The following is a 15,455-nucleotide window of genomic DNA, read 5'->3' as shown; positions in this document are numbered from 1 at the left end:
GTTTTTGTAGCCAAAATGTTTCGTGTTTTATCGCCAAGTGTTCCTAACTTTTATAACAAGTAAAAGTTTAACGCTTTCTTTTAGTCGATTGTGTATTAAAACGTGCTAACGACTTAACGATTTCAAATTGACTCGTTTTTGACGTGCGTCAGAAATTTTGAAGCCTTCCCGCGTGAATAGAAATTGTTTCCGAACCAGTCAGACACACAGTAGAGATATAATAAATATTTTACTGACCTCGTCTTCTCGGTTCGTACTGTGAGTTACGGATCCTCGTTTTTTTTCCTGTCGATTTATGGACCGCGCGCTTCGCGCTTGGACCATAAATCAAAGTCAGACACCCAGTAGAAGAAGGGGAAAACGAAGGAGAAAAAACTCGGCCGTAACTTACAGTACGGACCTCGAACTTGGTAAGTAAAAGGTATGTATACCATGATAGCTAAGCCAATGAGAACTCTTGAACTGCATTATCCAATGATCCAGTTTTTAATAAAAAACCGTATATACCTTTATGGGCAATCTTATCTAATTTTACAAATTCTCGGTTTTATGTTATATGGGTAATTTTCCTTTGTTTTAGATTTATCTTACTGACACTATATTTTTTAAAATAATTAATCTATACAATTATATATATGCGAATAATGCGATTTTACATCTTTTAAAACTACATTCATTGTAACATGGTTTCAGTTACACTTAAAACGTTGTACAACTTTTCTTCCTGTCTGAAATGTATAGTAATTTTTGTATAAAGTATCCATATTGGGATCCTAATATTGACTTAAGTCCTTTCTTGGACTTTGTTAACTATAGCAGATTACTGAATTACTGTGTTCACTAAGAGGAAGACGGCTTTCCATGTTCCATTATTGAAAAAATTTTCTAAGACTGTCGGCTGCCGGCCTTTTCGCTTAGGTCTGGGCCTCACAATGGTTTGAACGTAAAATGGCGGTATCGACGAGGAGAGGTTGGGGCGAAACGAGAGCGAGTGCCAAATGTCTCGTTCCAGTCCCTACTCATCTAAAGCGTCTCGCCTCATAAGCCCTGTCAGATTTCGAGAGAATAAAAGTAAATTTGACTATTTCACCCTAACCATTTGGTATGTGTTTGGGCTATTTCGTTTTGAATATTTCATTACAAATGAAATTTAGATTAAATACCAGTTTTTTGCAAATTCTTTGAAAGAGCGTATTCATATAGCACGTATAAAGCGAGAATGTCAGTTCTACAGGAAGAGAGAGCCTAGAACTAACCCTAGAAGCTCAGTCTGTCACGGTAAACCTATTTTTGTTTCGACCAATCAGGTATAGCTGTGAAAACCAAACCATGCGTTTTTCCCCGCAAATTTGGCACTGATTTTCCGCTGTTCTAATTGGTTGGTTAGGATGTTTAAGAGTTTAGTGATTGGCTAGAGTTGGCCTTACGTCATTCGAAGGCCGCGCTTTGCAGAGGTCCGTAATGAAGAGCCTGGGATAGACTTCATATGAAGTATTGATCACTCACTCATCCTCTTCGCTCCTTCGTGAGTGGAGGCCACATGAAGTATTGATGTGAAAGTTTAATGGTAAGGTTATACAAGGACTTGAACAGACTGGTAAATTTTCCCCTTGCTGTCCAAGCCACTTTTCTTGACCATTTTCTTCAGGGTTTTTATTTTGTCATCTTTCTTTTTCAAGTCACTCTGCATTTCGCTGACCTTCGTCACGAGATTTTGAATCTGTAGCGTCAAGGCTTTGATGTCATCTTTGTAATCTGTTTTGTTCTCTTTCTCCTGCAAAGTAGGAAAACACGAGAATAAAAACTGTTAACTAAAAAATATTAGAACTAAAGTGCAGGTAGAGTAAATTAAGCGCAGGTAATGAATATGAAAGCACTCACTTAGCGATATGCTATGTACTTACTTCTGGTTTTGGCTCAGGAGACTGGGTTCTAGCCACCACAACAGTCACTGTGTCAGCTTCTTTCATCGCAGCGATGACAGGTTCGAGAGGAGAGTTTAGCACGAACTGTCCATTAATCTGTGAAGAAATAACATCAATTTAGTTAGCTGTTTTAAAAGTTGGTGCTGATACACGGTCATTCCCTACTTCCCCATTGTCGATTGAGATCGGAGGTAATCTCGTCCCCATTTTCGTGACAACATTTTAAAACGAGTAGCACTGGGGACGGAAATGTCTGGTCCCTGGAGTCTAATGCGTTCCTCACTGTGCAAGCTTAACGAAAGCGAGAGTTCCGTTACAGGCTCAATCTTGACTGGTTTTAAAAAACAATGGAAAAGAGCGGAAGTAAAACATCAGCGACCAGATTGAGCCACGTGTTCGTCAGTTAGGCATGCGCAATTGAATCGGATGTCCGATCTTTTCCGACTTCAGAACTTTCCAGGGTCTTTCGTTTCCAGACTGCTGGTCAAGGGGAACGAAGACTCTGGGCACGAGGTTGGATTGAACATCGTGGCTTTCGGAATTACACGGTTTTATTTTCCTTACCTCGACAATCAAGTCATCCAAAGCAAGTTCTTTGCTACTTTCCGCCAATCCTCCCTCAGTCAGTGCAACTATACGCACCCCAGGCCGGTGCTGAGGACTTCCCTCCTTTCTCCATTGCGCAAGCGCAGAAGAGGGCCTCTGCGGCAAGGGGTTAATTGGTCTTAAATTCGTCGCTGAGCCAGATCTTTCGGTTGAAATGGGAATTCCTTCAGGGGCCAAGTGAATATTCGTAATAGATCCCATTTTCCTCCGAAGATTCTTTTTGTGTACGATATGTCGCATATCATCATTGGGTTTATCGTTGTCAGCGCTTGAGTGAGCATTTGTTCCGAGAATGGCCGTTATCTCGTGTTCGCTTGAGCCCGTGGAACTGCCAGAATGCGGCGTGCTTGTCCCAGACGGCGTCATCAACTCGCTGCTGATATCTCTGGCGCAAGATGTGTCCATAATCGAGTTCTGTCCATTCCCATTGTGTTGGACGTAAACTACTTTTTCATCTTCGCTCGCGCTACTTTCGTCCTGGCTCATCGAGGAGCCTGTTTTGGTTACATGAACGAGCTCTATACCCCAACCTTCTCCCGGCTTCCTGTTCAGAGTCACTGTGAAAAGCTTGGAATGTTGAAGAACACTAGCTAAACTAAGGCGAGATGTTTGGGATGGCTTTGGAACTAAATCACTTCCTTTGTGTTGATTTTTTATGCTTTGTTGTGAAGATTTGCCCTTGTTGTTGTTATTATCGCGCAGAAAAGTAGGCGGAGAAGACGAGAAGCGAGGAAGCTCCTCGCTGTCAGAATGTTCAAATGAAGGGGTTCGCAACGGCGGCGATTTCTTTGTCCTGTTATTTTTGCTATCACTTTCGTTAGTTGTCACATTTTCACTTAACGAATCAAGAGCACCAGGTCCTTCCGTTTTCCCGCCGTAATACGCAAGAAATTTACTTCTAAATACATCGATCTGCGAAACTTTACGCTTCTTCGGTCCTTCAACATCTCCGCCATCGCTCGAAACCGCGGCGCTGGGTTTCCTGTGGTACTGATGGAACTTATGTCTTAAATTGTCAATCTGTGATACTTTTCGTTTGACTTGATTCGAGCTCACAGTGGTTAAGTCTATGTGTAGGTCTAATGCATCAATTGAAGTTCGTCGCTTGCGAACTTGCTCTAAAGTTTCTTTGTCTTCCGTCTCTGAGGTGGATGGACTTGTTTGTTGATCATCATTGTAGTTGTGCTTTTCGTTATCACTCAGAGATTCTTGTCTGTTTGGTCGAGTCTTCTCGTCACTCTGGAGAACACCCTGAAATCATAAATGAGAGAATTAGCCTTTGGTCTAGAGGAAGTGGACCAATGGTTAAGGCACTGCAGCCGGGGGCGGAGTTATTTTATGTTCTTGATCAAGACACTAGGGGAGTGCGTGAGGGCGGAAGGGCGGAAGGGTGGAGGGGCGGAAGAGCGGGAGGGAGAGAGGAGGGAGGGAGTAAGGGAGTAGTGATATTCCTGTCATGCCACTGATAATTAAACCCTCGCCTTGAAAATAACGTGCGTGGCCAAAATAACTCAAAATACCGTGACTGAGTTCCCTTAAACTTATTGTTAACCTTATCAAGCTTATTAATAACGATTTTTACCTCGAACTCTGCTTGCGTCAAAGTAAACGTTCCCTGATCTCCAGTCTTCCATCGAGACTGCACTTCAAGAGGACACTCGTCCGCTTCCAGAATACGACCAACTAAAGAAGAATACACATAATCAGACCTCACTAACTAATATACTCCCGGCGACCATGCAAAGACATGGTAAAGAAATCTGAAAACTAAAGGGTGTAACTACCGATTAACCAAACCGGCTTTAATTCGGTACCAAAACGGTTTACTGACAATTGTAATTGTAAGTGCGAGAGACTCCTTATTTTGTGGCCAACGTTACAAGTATTGGTGCCAAGGAAAAAGCGCGGGAAAACATGCCGCCGGCTACAAGCGGGGGAAAGGGCGCGACCAGTCAATTGAGAATCGTGATTGTTTAATAAGGTAATCGTTAATCGTTTCTGATTGGTTTATAAAACAACATCATGTTTACTTTGATTGGTTAGAAGATGTTGTGTAACAAATTCTAACCAATAAGAGAGCTAGGAAACTCCAAAGCAAAGCGAGGGGGAAAACATAGCTATTTTGCTCGAACATTCTTTTACCTTCGGAATCTGACAGGCTTTCTACCAGAACAAATTTCTCAGGCGGCTCATCACTGCCATAACTGGACAAAATCATCTTTACTACTTCATCAGCTCTGGTTTGACGAGATATCTGCACACACTTGTAGGTGGCCTAAGAGATAGACAAAAGAAGTAAGAACATTGGACACAAGAATCCATGTTTGGCCAAGTTTAAAATAACATGAGTTATATGTCTAATATGGAATCTAGTCCCTTAATGATATCAATACATTGTTAAAGTAATTAGGCGAGTGGAGTGAACGACAATCTAATCATTGACCTCAAGTCATTTTCTTGAGCTTAAGTTGTGAATGGAAATCGGGCATTCGGTAAGGATCTCACAGCACTTTATATAATAAAAATCTGGAGGAGAATCCAGAGGTTATCCCTAGCAATTGCAGGAGCCCTCTTGTAAATGACTACTCCCACCGCTTATGCCCAAGACCGTTCAAAGTCAGGCCCCCAAACATTGTAGACTTCGCCCTACTCTCATTTAACAGTAATATGGCGTGTGGCATCATTAAATTCCTCTTCAAAGTAGGACTTTATACCGAGAACAAAACACTGGGGACTTGTAGCCCTATTTTTATTGAACAGTGATGTGGGATCATAAACGTCCCCTACAAAAGAGACCCTCGGCCTCGGAGTTAAACACTGGGGACTTCATGCGCAACTCTCTTATCGAACGGGAGCCTTTCTGGGATCAATACCCGGGAATCATTAGCGTCGCCCTTCAGAAGAGACTTCATATGTTTAATACAAACTTACCCCAGGACTCAGAATTCCTGCTTGGACACGTAGAAGTCCACCACTCCTCATCTTTAGATGGAACCTAAAATAATGTAAATTTTCTTTTAATGACTCTCGACGAACTCTTCCCTTCACTTCACTTGTTCACAAGAACATTTATTAATGCGGCTCACGTAACGTTAGTAAATTTCCCGTGGCTTGCCCTTATTTTTACACAACACGAAAAGAATACCGCTATTATTCTATGCCCAGTCGGTGTATATGACGCATATCACTGAACCGCCGCATCATAGTCTCTTGGCTGCATCTTATCCACGTTCCACTGCGTGCTTTTAATCCAGTTGTAAAAGAAACAACAACTGCGGCAATATAAACGTGGTCACGAACGTAATCGGCACGACTGAAATAAATCAGATGTAGTTAATTGCCGCATTCTTAAACAAGTTGGCAAAAAAACCCTCATTTTGTATGAATAAGAAAATCAGCCAAGCGGTTATGTTGCGTGACTGCGTTCAAAGGAAGTCACAGGTGATTAGTCTTGCGTGACTCGATCGTGCAAGTCCGCACGACCCCATGTTTTAACTTCAATACCACGCTTTACTGGCACGCAATGTAGTTGACGTTTTAAATTTGGGGGTTTGAAACTGGTCTGTTTCTTTTTTTTACGAACTTCACTGCAAGGATCTTTCCGGTTTTTGAAATCAAAGATGGTGTCTGGTCTAAACCACCGCGACAGACAAGATCTATATCCGGCTATATATGGATCCCTAAGTATTCTTAAGTGCAACATTGACCACGCACTAAAACGATCTCAGATTTTTTTTTGTTTGATAAGGCATGCATTGTTATACTTTTCAATGTGCGGTACAAATTGATGAGAGAGCTGGTCTCTAAAGTGTCTGTTGTGTTGAGCGAGCGGCCAAATGAAAAGTAATTCTCCCCAATTTTTGCAGTGTTTTATAAATGTTTGTCAATTATTGCAGGCCAGGTTGCCAGCTAAGTTCCCAGGGCCTTTAGGATGTTTTAATCCAAAATGGCGGACCAGAACTTAGAGTATCGGTTTAACTTTATCAACTTACTTCGCTTCTCCCGTTGCTTGACGGGTCTGAATCTCCAAAGGTCGGGCATCATCCGCCAGTACCATCATATGAGATATGGGCAGGCCAGAATCTAGTCAGGTGAATGGTCAGTTTTAGCGTTTACCAAAGATGGTTAAATGGAAAGGAAAAGAAGGTTACGAGAAGCGAAGTCTTGGAAATCTGGATGATCAGCGTGATTCACGATTATCCATAAATGATCAATCCGTCACTCGGTCAGTCTGTCCGTCCGTCCGTCCGCCAGTCTGTCAGTCAGTCATTCTCAAGTCAGTCAGTCAGTCTCGAGTCAGTCAGTCAGTCTCTAGTCAGGCAATCAGTCAGCCAGTCAGCCAGTCAGTCAGCCAGTCAGTCAGCCAGTCAGTCAGCCAGTCAGTCAGCCAGTCAGCCAGTCAGCCAGTCAGCCAGTCAGTCAGTCAGTCAGTCAGTCAGCCAGTCAGCCAGTCAGTCAGTCAGCCAGTCAGCCAGTCAGTCAGTCAGTCAGTCAGCCAGTCAGCCAGTCAGTCAGTCAGCCAGTCAGTCAGTCAGTCAGCCAGTCAGTCAGTCAGTCAGCCAGCCAGCCAGTCAGTCAGTCAGTCAGTCAGTCAGTCAGCCAGTCAGTCAGTCAGTCAGCCAGTCAGTCAGTCAGTCAGCCAGCCAGCCAGTCAGTCAGTCAGTCAGTCAGTCAGCCAGCCAGCCAGTCAGTCAGTCAGTCAGCCAGTCAGCCAGTCAGCCAGTCAGCCAGTCAGCCAGTCAGCCAGTCAGTCAGTCAGTCAGTCAGTCCGTAAGTCACATTCAACCGTTCTAAATCGAGAATACCTTTCTTTTGAATTCCAATTTCCACTGCCACGTAAAATAGATTATGATCCTTGGAAAGCGCATCAGACCGTTCTAGAAGCAGACTGATAAGGTCCTTACTGAAAGAAAATATGAAATAATACAGAATCAGTCAGAATGAAACCTCGTTTTAATAACAATGCTAAATAGAATACTTGATCATAATAAATAGCGACGTGGAAGAAATAAAGCATACCTTGTTGTCTGGTTTGTTATTTCAATACTTGTGTATTCTGTTTCAGGGTTTAAGATCGTTGTCTGCACTAGAACTTTGCCCTAAACGTAGACACAAAATCCTTGTAAATATAACACAACAGAGACCAACTGAAAGCAGTGTATACTTAAACGTTCAATTCTAAGTTGGACGTATTACTTCTCCTTACTTAGACTGCATTACATTTCTTTTAATGATCTTTGTGAGAATTTGGGGGTAAATCACACGGACATCCCTTCCCGAGCATTCAGTGTCAAAGTGTATTCTATAACGAAAAACCGGAAATGCTGAACACTCGATGGATAGACGGTGCAATCGTTTTAAAAGTGAGACACAGTATTCAGAAAAATTCTAATATCTTTCAAATCCAATCATGCAATGATTGTCACAGTGGAATATAAGGAAAATTGAACAACTTTTTGTCTTGAGGTATGTAGGGAACGTTGAGCGAGTATTGCCCACGTCTCAACACTTAACCTTTAAATTGAAGAAAACCTGAGAATAATAGTTTACTAAGATAGAAAAATACAAAAGGGGTAATAATAAATCATAAAGAAACAAGGATGGTTAGGATGGAGAAAACTGACACGGGTTACAAACGACGAACTTGAAAAATTTAGACTAAACGTTTCAAGATGCGCAAACGTGACGTCGCTCCTTAAAGCTTAGATAAGAGAGCAACTTGCTGGACGATAAACCCATTAAATTCGGCGTCCTTCTCTTGTTTTCTGGAAAATTTTTTTCGAGAAAACGTTTGTTAATATTAAGGTATACAAAACATATTCGCAGCCAACTAGACAACTCCCCTGGTTAACGTTATTTGAATGAGCCTAAAGCTAGTTGGTTTTACACAAGTTACAATATACTTTCGTACAGTATTTTCACCTTTTCTATTTCCGACATCATTTCCTCAGCCTGCTCTTGAAGAACTTCTTGTGGAGTTTTTCGATCCACAACATCCAGGCTATTCAAGGACTGAGAATTTGCTAGACGCAGAATAAATTGACAAAAGTTAGAAATTTAAATTTGCTACCGGCATTGTTTAGTCAAGATTACAAAAGTAAGTTACCGCTCTCTGTAGAGTCTGGTAAGATTCCTTTTACCAGCACTTGCATACTAGCGGGCCTGGCAGGAAGGGACCTTCTGTTTGGTCGTTGACGGGCCCCCCTGTCATTTGTGCCAGGGACACCCGGGCGAAACTGCCTCTCATCCGGTACTGGTCCACCGAACAACTTCAGTTCATGAACAGCGGCAAGAAGTTTGTCACGTGACGTTGGGTTTGAGACACCGAGGTGATCTGAAACCAGACGAGGTACTAATTAGGTCATAGAGATTTCTCGGTTATGGACTGGAACTAGCTATAGCTTGCATGTAATTGAGGTTAATGCGAGGAGTCTTCACAAATGCAAATGACATTAATCTTTTTTTAATGATATTTTCCCACATGAGCCTCCCTTGCAAGGTAGGTGCAGTCTAATAGGCTGATTTAGCAAGAGAACGGGAACGTCACTTGACGACAGCGCGCGCAGTACAAATACCCAAATATGGTCAGATGACGACTGCAGGGCGCGCGGAATAACATGGGGTACTTACCATTTACATGGGAAAACCGGAAATTCCAGTTGGAAAATCAAATGGTTTGCGCCATTCCGTTTGGGAAGCTTCTGAAAATATGGACTGTGATTTGTGGTGATGCTATTTTTCTGCTCTTTTAAGTCTCTCGAACTGATGTGGATATACTTTATAGTGATTCCTTCTCTCGCAACGTGGCATTCAACTGTTTAATGTTTTTGCCTGAAATTTCCAACCGGATGGTTTCTGTAAATGGTAAGCACCCCTGGATTCTGTTCTGATTTGACCATATTTGGGTACTTGTACTGCCCGCGCCGTCGTCAAGTGACGTTTCCGTTCTCTTGCTAAATCAGCCTAATACCGAGAATACGAAGGTTTAGAGATGACAAGAAATGTTTTCGTAAATTGCTAAGTGCTATAGTTTGTGCTAAGGCTACTAAAATGCCCAAAGAGTTCTCAAAAGCATAAAGACATCTACAGCTTGGTGAAAACACGGTTACGTTACACACATATCTTTATACTTCAACTGTAAGGCAAGTTCAGGGAGCAAGAATTTTTCCTGTTGCATTTACCCCAAGGAAAACACCCATCTAACCCGTCGGAAACTCAGATACAAATCGATGTCTCAAGTAAGAATCATTTCATGGTAATAAGTTATTGTCGATTCGCGGATGAACCTACCGCAAGAGGTAACATAATGTGCAAAACTCCCTGAGTGATACAAAAATCCGATTCAGTTTCAACTTCATACAAGTAAAATTTTTCGCAGTCAACGAACACTAGCGACACAACTTTTCCCCCGGGGGGTGAGGGGAGGGGAGGGGAAGAGCACAGCCTTGATGGAATACCAACGTTGACCTGTACGTAGGATAATGGCGTCACATATCTGATCTGTGCGATATTAATGCTCTTATGAAAAAGATACCGTAAATTTGTAAATAAAGACTCCTTCGCAAATTGACAGAAACTGCTGACGCGATGTCTACACAGTATCCGGAGTTTGTTCTTAAGTCACAGTTAAACCTCTGTCCTCCGTTATTTCAAAATTAGAACTTCAAACATAACTTCGTGGAGCCTATATTTGCACTGAAACGTTTGAAAGATGTTAACAGCGGTTGTAATGGTTGTGTTTTACGTAACTTTATTTTAAAACGTTCGTTTTCCTTTGTGGACTTTTACATTACCTCTGAAAAGTCGTTTTAATCCGCGCTTACTTTGCTCATGGATAGTAGAAGCAGTCTCTTTACTATCCATGCTTTGCTCATTTCAATTGAATTCGACTCTAAAACAGTCCCTATAAAAAGCTCTATTCTACAACAAAACAATAAACCTGAATAAAAATGGCTCGAGGTTTAGTAGGACATGGATATTCAGTATACTCTTCGTAGAGAGAGGAGGCACTCTTAAAATGCTTTTTTTCTGAGACACAACTCGATACAACGACGCTCCGTCCTCAAATCACTCAGTAAGTCGATGAAATTTCCCATGTCTTTGTGACATGATTGCACAACTGAGATTTCCGAGTTGGAAAGAATTACAACAAACAATTCCCCCATTTACTGTCTAAAACCATTACCTCGCTTGTACATACTATTTGCGCACGGCAAAATCGCAGTTAACACAATCAAAGGAATCGCGCGCATTGTATTCAGTGATCATTTGAAATCATATATCCTTCGGTCTAGTTGCGACTAGACCGGCAAGTAAACTAAACTTACCATTCGTGAAAGCAAATTATATATCATTGCAAGATGAATTACTATACCCAGTGACATTTTATGGCAAAAATAACTAATGGTTAGTATACACAACGGACAAGTAGAAACAAAAACAGTGAAAGATATGGTTTTGTCATAGCGAACAAAATACATCTTGAAATTGAAGCGGAAATCACTTAATTGCGTTTTCAAAAATAACCGTAAAATCTTGAGACTTAGCAATATTTTAAACCCAGAAGTTCCTACCTTTCGTTATTCCACAGTCAGAGAAGAAAACACTCATAGTTTTAACGAGAACAGATCGTGTTAAACAGGTGACGAATCCGCAGACCCTTTCGCTGCTAAAATAGTACAAATATTTGTAATCGATCCGCCGGTCGAGATTGCACTCAAGAGGCTTGTTAATCTTTCTTCGAGATATTTGATTCCAAAGGAATGTGACGAGACCACCGTTCGTATCAGGGTAAGAATTACACTGTAAGCGACTTAAAAAGGTCGCAATTTCGTCTGGGTTTAAACTTTTTGAAATTCGGGTTGTTTTCAGAGCACCCTTTTAATACCACACCAGACACACTAATGGCTTCCGTCCAACGCGCCAAATATTTAGATAGACTGGAAGAAGCACCTTTCATAAATCGTTTAGCGGCCCCTTTGGCGACTAACAGGTTAATCCAAATGCTCAACTAACAATGGAAAATGCTGTCACGTTTCTCAGATGTGTTTGTTCAGTTTAAGATTGTGCTCAACTCACTTCCTTTCTTTAAGACAACGTACTGTGCTTGTATTGTTTCAACTGGGTTCTTGTTTCTAACTCACATGCAACAGTGAGGTGTGTGCATGTAGAAGTTAGTAAGTCACGAGATCACGCTATCGTCTGAGGCCGGATTAAGGATTAGTGGTTAAATGAGTGAAGGAGCGGTACTGACCTTTTCACTAACAATTTCCTTACGTACTTCGCGGCATTTTAAGAGACCGAAGCACGAATAATGAAGTTGAATAATGGCATATAATGACGAAAACAATGACGTTTTTGCGTTGGGGAAAGGGAATTAATTGGGTTCTTTAAATGAAAATTTCTGAGATAAGGAATACAGTTATATTGGTATAAAGATAGTATTTCTCTTTACATCCTGACTAGGTAGGTTTGAACTGCGTTTAATATAGGGAATCCAAATTTAATTGGACATCAATGAATAATTTACAGCTTATTTGAGTGCCGACTGTTAAGAAAGAATATGATAAAAAAAATAGTTACACTAAAGGATTTAAGAGCGGCAGCTTAGTTTAATCAAGTTTTCGCCTAAAGGCAAACACAAAAATATAATTGTGGTAAAACAAAATTGATCAAAACTTGTATAAACTCTCAACAAAAGCTATTACAAGGCTTTTCAAGTGCAGAAGAGAGCAAATCAGTGTGAAAAAACATGGATTTGAGCGGAATTTAGAACCAAAACCTGAGTAAGCACATCTGGCCAATCACAACAAGCGTAAATAGCGCCAGTCACCAATCTGCGCTCAGAGCTCAAACATGCAACCGGCGCCAACCGCGGGAAAATGCAAGTCACGTATTTCTTTTGATTTTGCGCGTGATTTGTTGAACAATGATCTTGCTTCCTCTGATTGGTTGAGGCACGTACTATTAATTCTGAACCATTTACAAAGCGATTGAACAAATTTCTGTGTAGCTTTAAATCCTTCAGTTTCACCGCAAGAAAAAGAACATTTTGAAGCCATGCGGGAAACCGTTGTTCGGTTTTTGTGAAAAAAAGGTCTACGTGTTTTAATTCTGCCTTGCGTGAGTCACTTGGGTAACGTGATCAAGTTCTGTACGTTTGTTTGCATTTATGATGCGTAGTTTCCTTGTATAATTTTCTATCCAAATATTTTCAAACTGAACTTACGTGACCCCAAAGCTGACAATGTAAATAAACAAAACACCACACGCAAAATGTTTTTGAAATTAATTGAAAAAGTACTCAATATCGCATAAGAAAGCTTTATAAAGAGAAAGCAGGTCGTTTAAATGAACATTTACCATGTGAAAACGTTATATGTATCTTAAGTACGATGCTACATTCATTGATACGCTTCGCGTGACTTGGCACGCTGTTCGTATTGCAAAAAAGTGACTTCTAAAGATGTTCTTCCAAAATTAGACGAAATTGATAGTCGTTAAAGTTATTCACAGCAGTGTTTGCGTGATCGACAAATAACATCTACTGACTTTGTATCGCGTGAAAATCATTCAAGTAAACAAAATACTAATCCAAGTATTTGTGAAAGAGCACGATCTAAAAATATTCGTCCAAAATAAGACGAAATTGACAGTTGTTTTATTTACATCAGTATTAGCGTGATCGACAAATAACATATACTGTCTTTGTATCGCGTGAAAATCAGTCAAGTAAACAAAATATTAACCCACGTTCGGTATTTGTGAAAGAACACAAATTGCGGTATGAATAATTAACGAGACTTCCCAACGATCATTTAATAGCCAGTATGAGGTCTTTAACAGCGATTGACAACGAACAATATTGAACGGATATAGACCTGTTGAAGTTTTGAAACTTCAGTACCAAAACCATCTGCTGTTAAAATGGGCAGTGATGTTTTAGAATTAAAATAGAATTAAGTTGAATAAGATGGATCATCTATTTAAGTGAATAGTTGTGCCAAACTTTTCATTGTAAGAGATACTCACCAATATATTGGCTTGTGATTTGAAGTAAACCTTTACCGTCAACTTTTTTACCTTCGAGAAGAAGTAGAAAAAGAAATAGTTCAATATTTCAACGCTGTTGAAATATTTTGCTTAGGTTGTTTGTTCGAAGTTTACTGAGGCGAGGCGAGCGCACGAAATAGCATAACTGAATCCCTGCCTACCATGAAAATTTCGCCAAAGTTTCCCTAGACCTTTCTGCTTTAGCCATCGCCAAACTTCTCTCTCGTTCCACAAGTTAACCGGGTGCCTCTGTAAGCCTTTCTGCGAGAACATCTCTTCTAGAGCTCGCTCATTTAGGCCTCGACTCGGCAACCCTTGAAGCTTGTTCCACAAGACCTAGTGTACTTTGCTCAAGCCACTAGTCACGGGTTTCTTTTATACAGTAGCGTGTCTCGGCTCATGCAAAAGAATGTCGCGGCTGTTCCTTTCACGAGATCGGTAACTTTGTTCAATGCGTTATCAAAAAGCTAATCACTTCTAATCCACCAATGTTATTTGACTCAATAAAAAATTCACAATCCGAATTCTGAATAGCGCGTTAATCGACTCGGCAGGTTTGAACAAAAGAACAAAAGCTTTTGTTAATTACTAAAGAGAATACATCCGTGTATTTGTTGATCTATCGTGTTTGTGATTGCCTCGGGTAAACTAAATGTGGACCGCATATTAAGATAGTGTGCTTTGTTGTTTTACAATGCGGTCGGGTCAAGTGAACCATAACGTTTTTTAAGACGCTAGAAGTCACGGTTTTTTTAAAGATTTTTTCAAAGGAATTTGGTTCTTTTAAAACGCTTTTCTTGTTATCCGGGCTCTCTTTAACAGTATACAAACAAATGATAGTGAGTTTTCTCGTCTCGTCTATGTATCTTTTTATTCAGGCTCTTAACCTTCGCCCTCAAAACTTTGACGTCACGCGATGACGGCACTATAGTCACCCGTATCAGGCAATAAGTTCCTTATCTACCCTAATCAAGATTTCAATTAACAACAAATCGAGAACAACTCGAGATAACATGATAACTTCTAAGGCAATGTCACCGATGGGCCAGCTGTACAACGTAGCAAGCACCCATGGAAACAATAATATGTTCTTTCAATTAAAATTCTTCACATTTTCCAGATTATCCGCATTGAGACTGAGAACATTGAAAAACAATCTTCTTTGCTTATGATACTGTTGTCATTGGATAAACTCAAGAGAGGGAAATAATTCGAAATAGAGAAAGTAATGAAATAATGAAGTAAAATTTAACAATCTTCGAGTTTTCCGTTTATATGTATGTATCACATAATTACTTCGCCATCTCCAACTCATTAGCGTTATCGAACGTTTAGGGCAGTTTAGTTTAGTGCATTATTACTACAGTATGCAAATGTTGCTACAATTAGGAACTGAATTGCAAGGACGATTTATACCAATTAAAACTATTTTAAAACGCCCCAGAAACGCGACGCAAGTAGGTATTACTAAGTTCAACTGAATAAAGTCCAAAAATTAAAATACTGCCTAGTAGCTTTCATTTGAATGGTCACACACTAGGGTTTTATCCATAGACTTAAAAGTTAGAACCACATTTTACAGCATAATAAACAGCAGCCGACGAAAGTTCATTTGCTTTCTTTTGAATTGTAACAAGTATACCAACGATGTACACTGAGGCATTAATTATCCACACACTTAAAAGTTAGCACAACATTTTACAGCAAAATAAACAGTACCACATGAAAATACTGCTCAATAGCTTTCATTTGAATGGTCACACAATAGGGTTTCATCCACAGACTTTAAAAGTTAGAACTTGTACAGCATAATAAACAGTACCACATGAAAGTACTGCTCAATAGCTTTCATTTGAATGGTCACATACTACT

The 15,455-nt window shown here is 40.4% G+C and overlaps 1 protein-coding gene across 2 annotated transcripts; it reads right to left on the bottom strand.

The window, feature by feature from the left end:
- Nucleotides 1-616: 616 nt before the first annotated feature.
- LOC145470743 (uncharacterized) lies at nt 617-14,515 on the bottom strand. 2 transcript variants are annotated; one of them, XM_081454569.1, is made up of 13 exons: nt 13,745-14,515; nt 13,563-13,613; nt 8,638-8,865; nt 8,454-8,554; nt 7,551-7,630; nt 7,337-7,434; nt 6,524-6,614; nt 5,463-5,526; nt 4,674-4,806; nt 4,114-4,214; nt 2,490-3,782; nt 1,905-2,021; nt 617-1,774 (listed from the first exon to the last, which is right to left on the bottom strand). In XM_081454569.1, the coding sequence occupies exons 1-13, from the start codon at nt 13,854-13,856 to the stop codon at nt 1,574-1,576; spliced, it is 2,670 nt and encodes an 889-aa protein (XP_081310695.1). In that variant the 5' UTR covers nt 13,857-14,515; the 3' UTR covers nt 617-1,573. The 2 variants fall into 2 exon arrangements, with proteins under 2 accessions (XP_081310695.1, XP_081310696.1); XM_081454570.1 differs by lacking the exons at nt 13,563-13,613; nt 13,745-14,515 and adding an exon at nt 11,105-13,553.
- Nucleotides 14,516-15,455: the final 940 nt, after the last annotated feature.

This window comes from Orbicella franksi, chromosome 15 (genome assembly GCF_964199315.1).
Source record: "Orbicella franksi chromosome 15, jaOrbFran1.1, whole genome shotgun sequence".
In the NCBI taxonomy this organism is placed as follows: Eukaryota; Metazoa; Cnidaria; class Anthozoa; order Scleractinia; family Merulinidae; genus Orbicella; species Orbicella franksi.
Note: the sequence above shows the minus strand (reverse complement) of the source record. Positions and strands in the feature narration are given on the sequence as shown.

Coding starts and splice junctions, on each gene's coding strand:
- LOC145470743 (XM_081454569.1), bottom strand. CDS start 13,856: ATGTTCTCGCAGAAAGGCTTACAGAGGCACCCGGTTAACTTGTGGAAC. Junction 13,614..13,744: donor ACTTTGGCGAAATTTTCATG/GTAGGCAGGGAT, acceptor TTCTTCTCGAAG/GTAAAAAAGTTGACGGTAAA. Junction 7,435..7,550: donor ATAACAAACCAGACAACAAG/GTATGCTTTATT, acceptor ATTTTCTTTCAG/TAAGGACCTTATCAGTCTGC.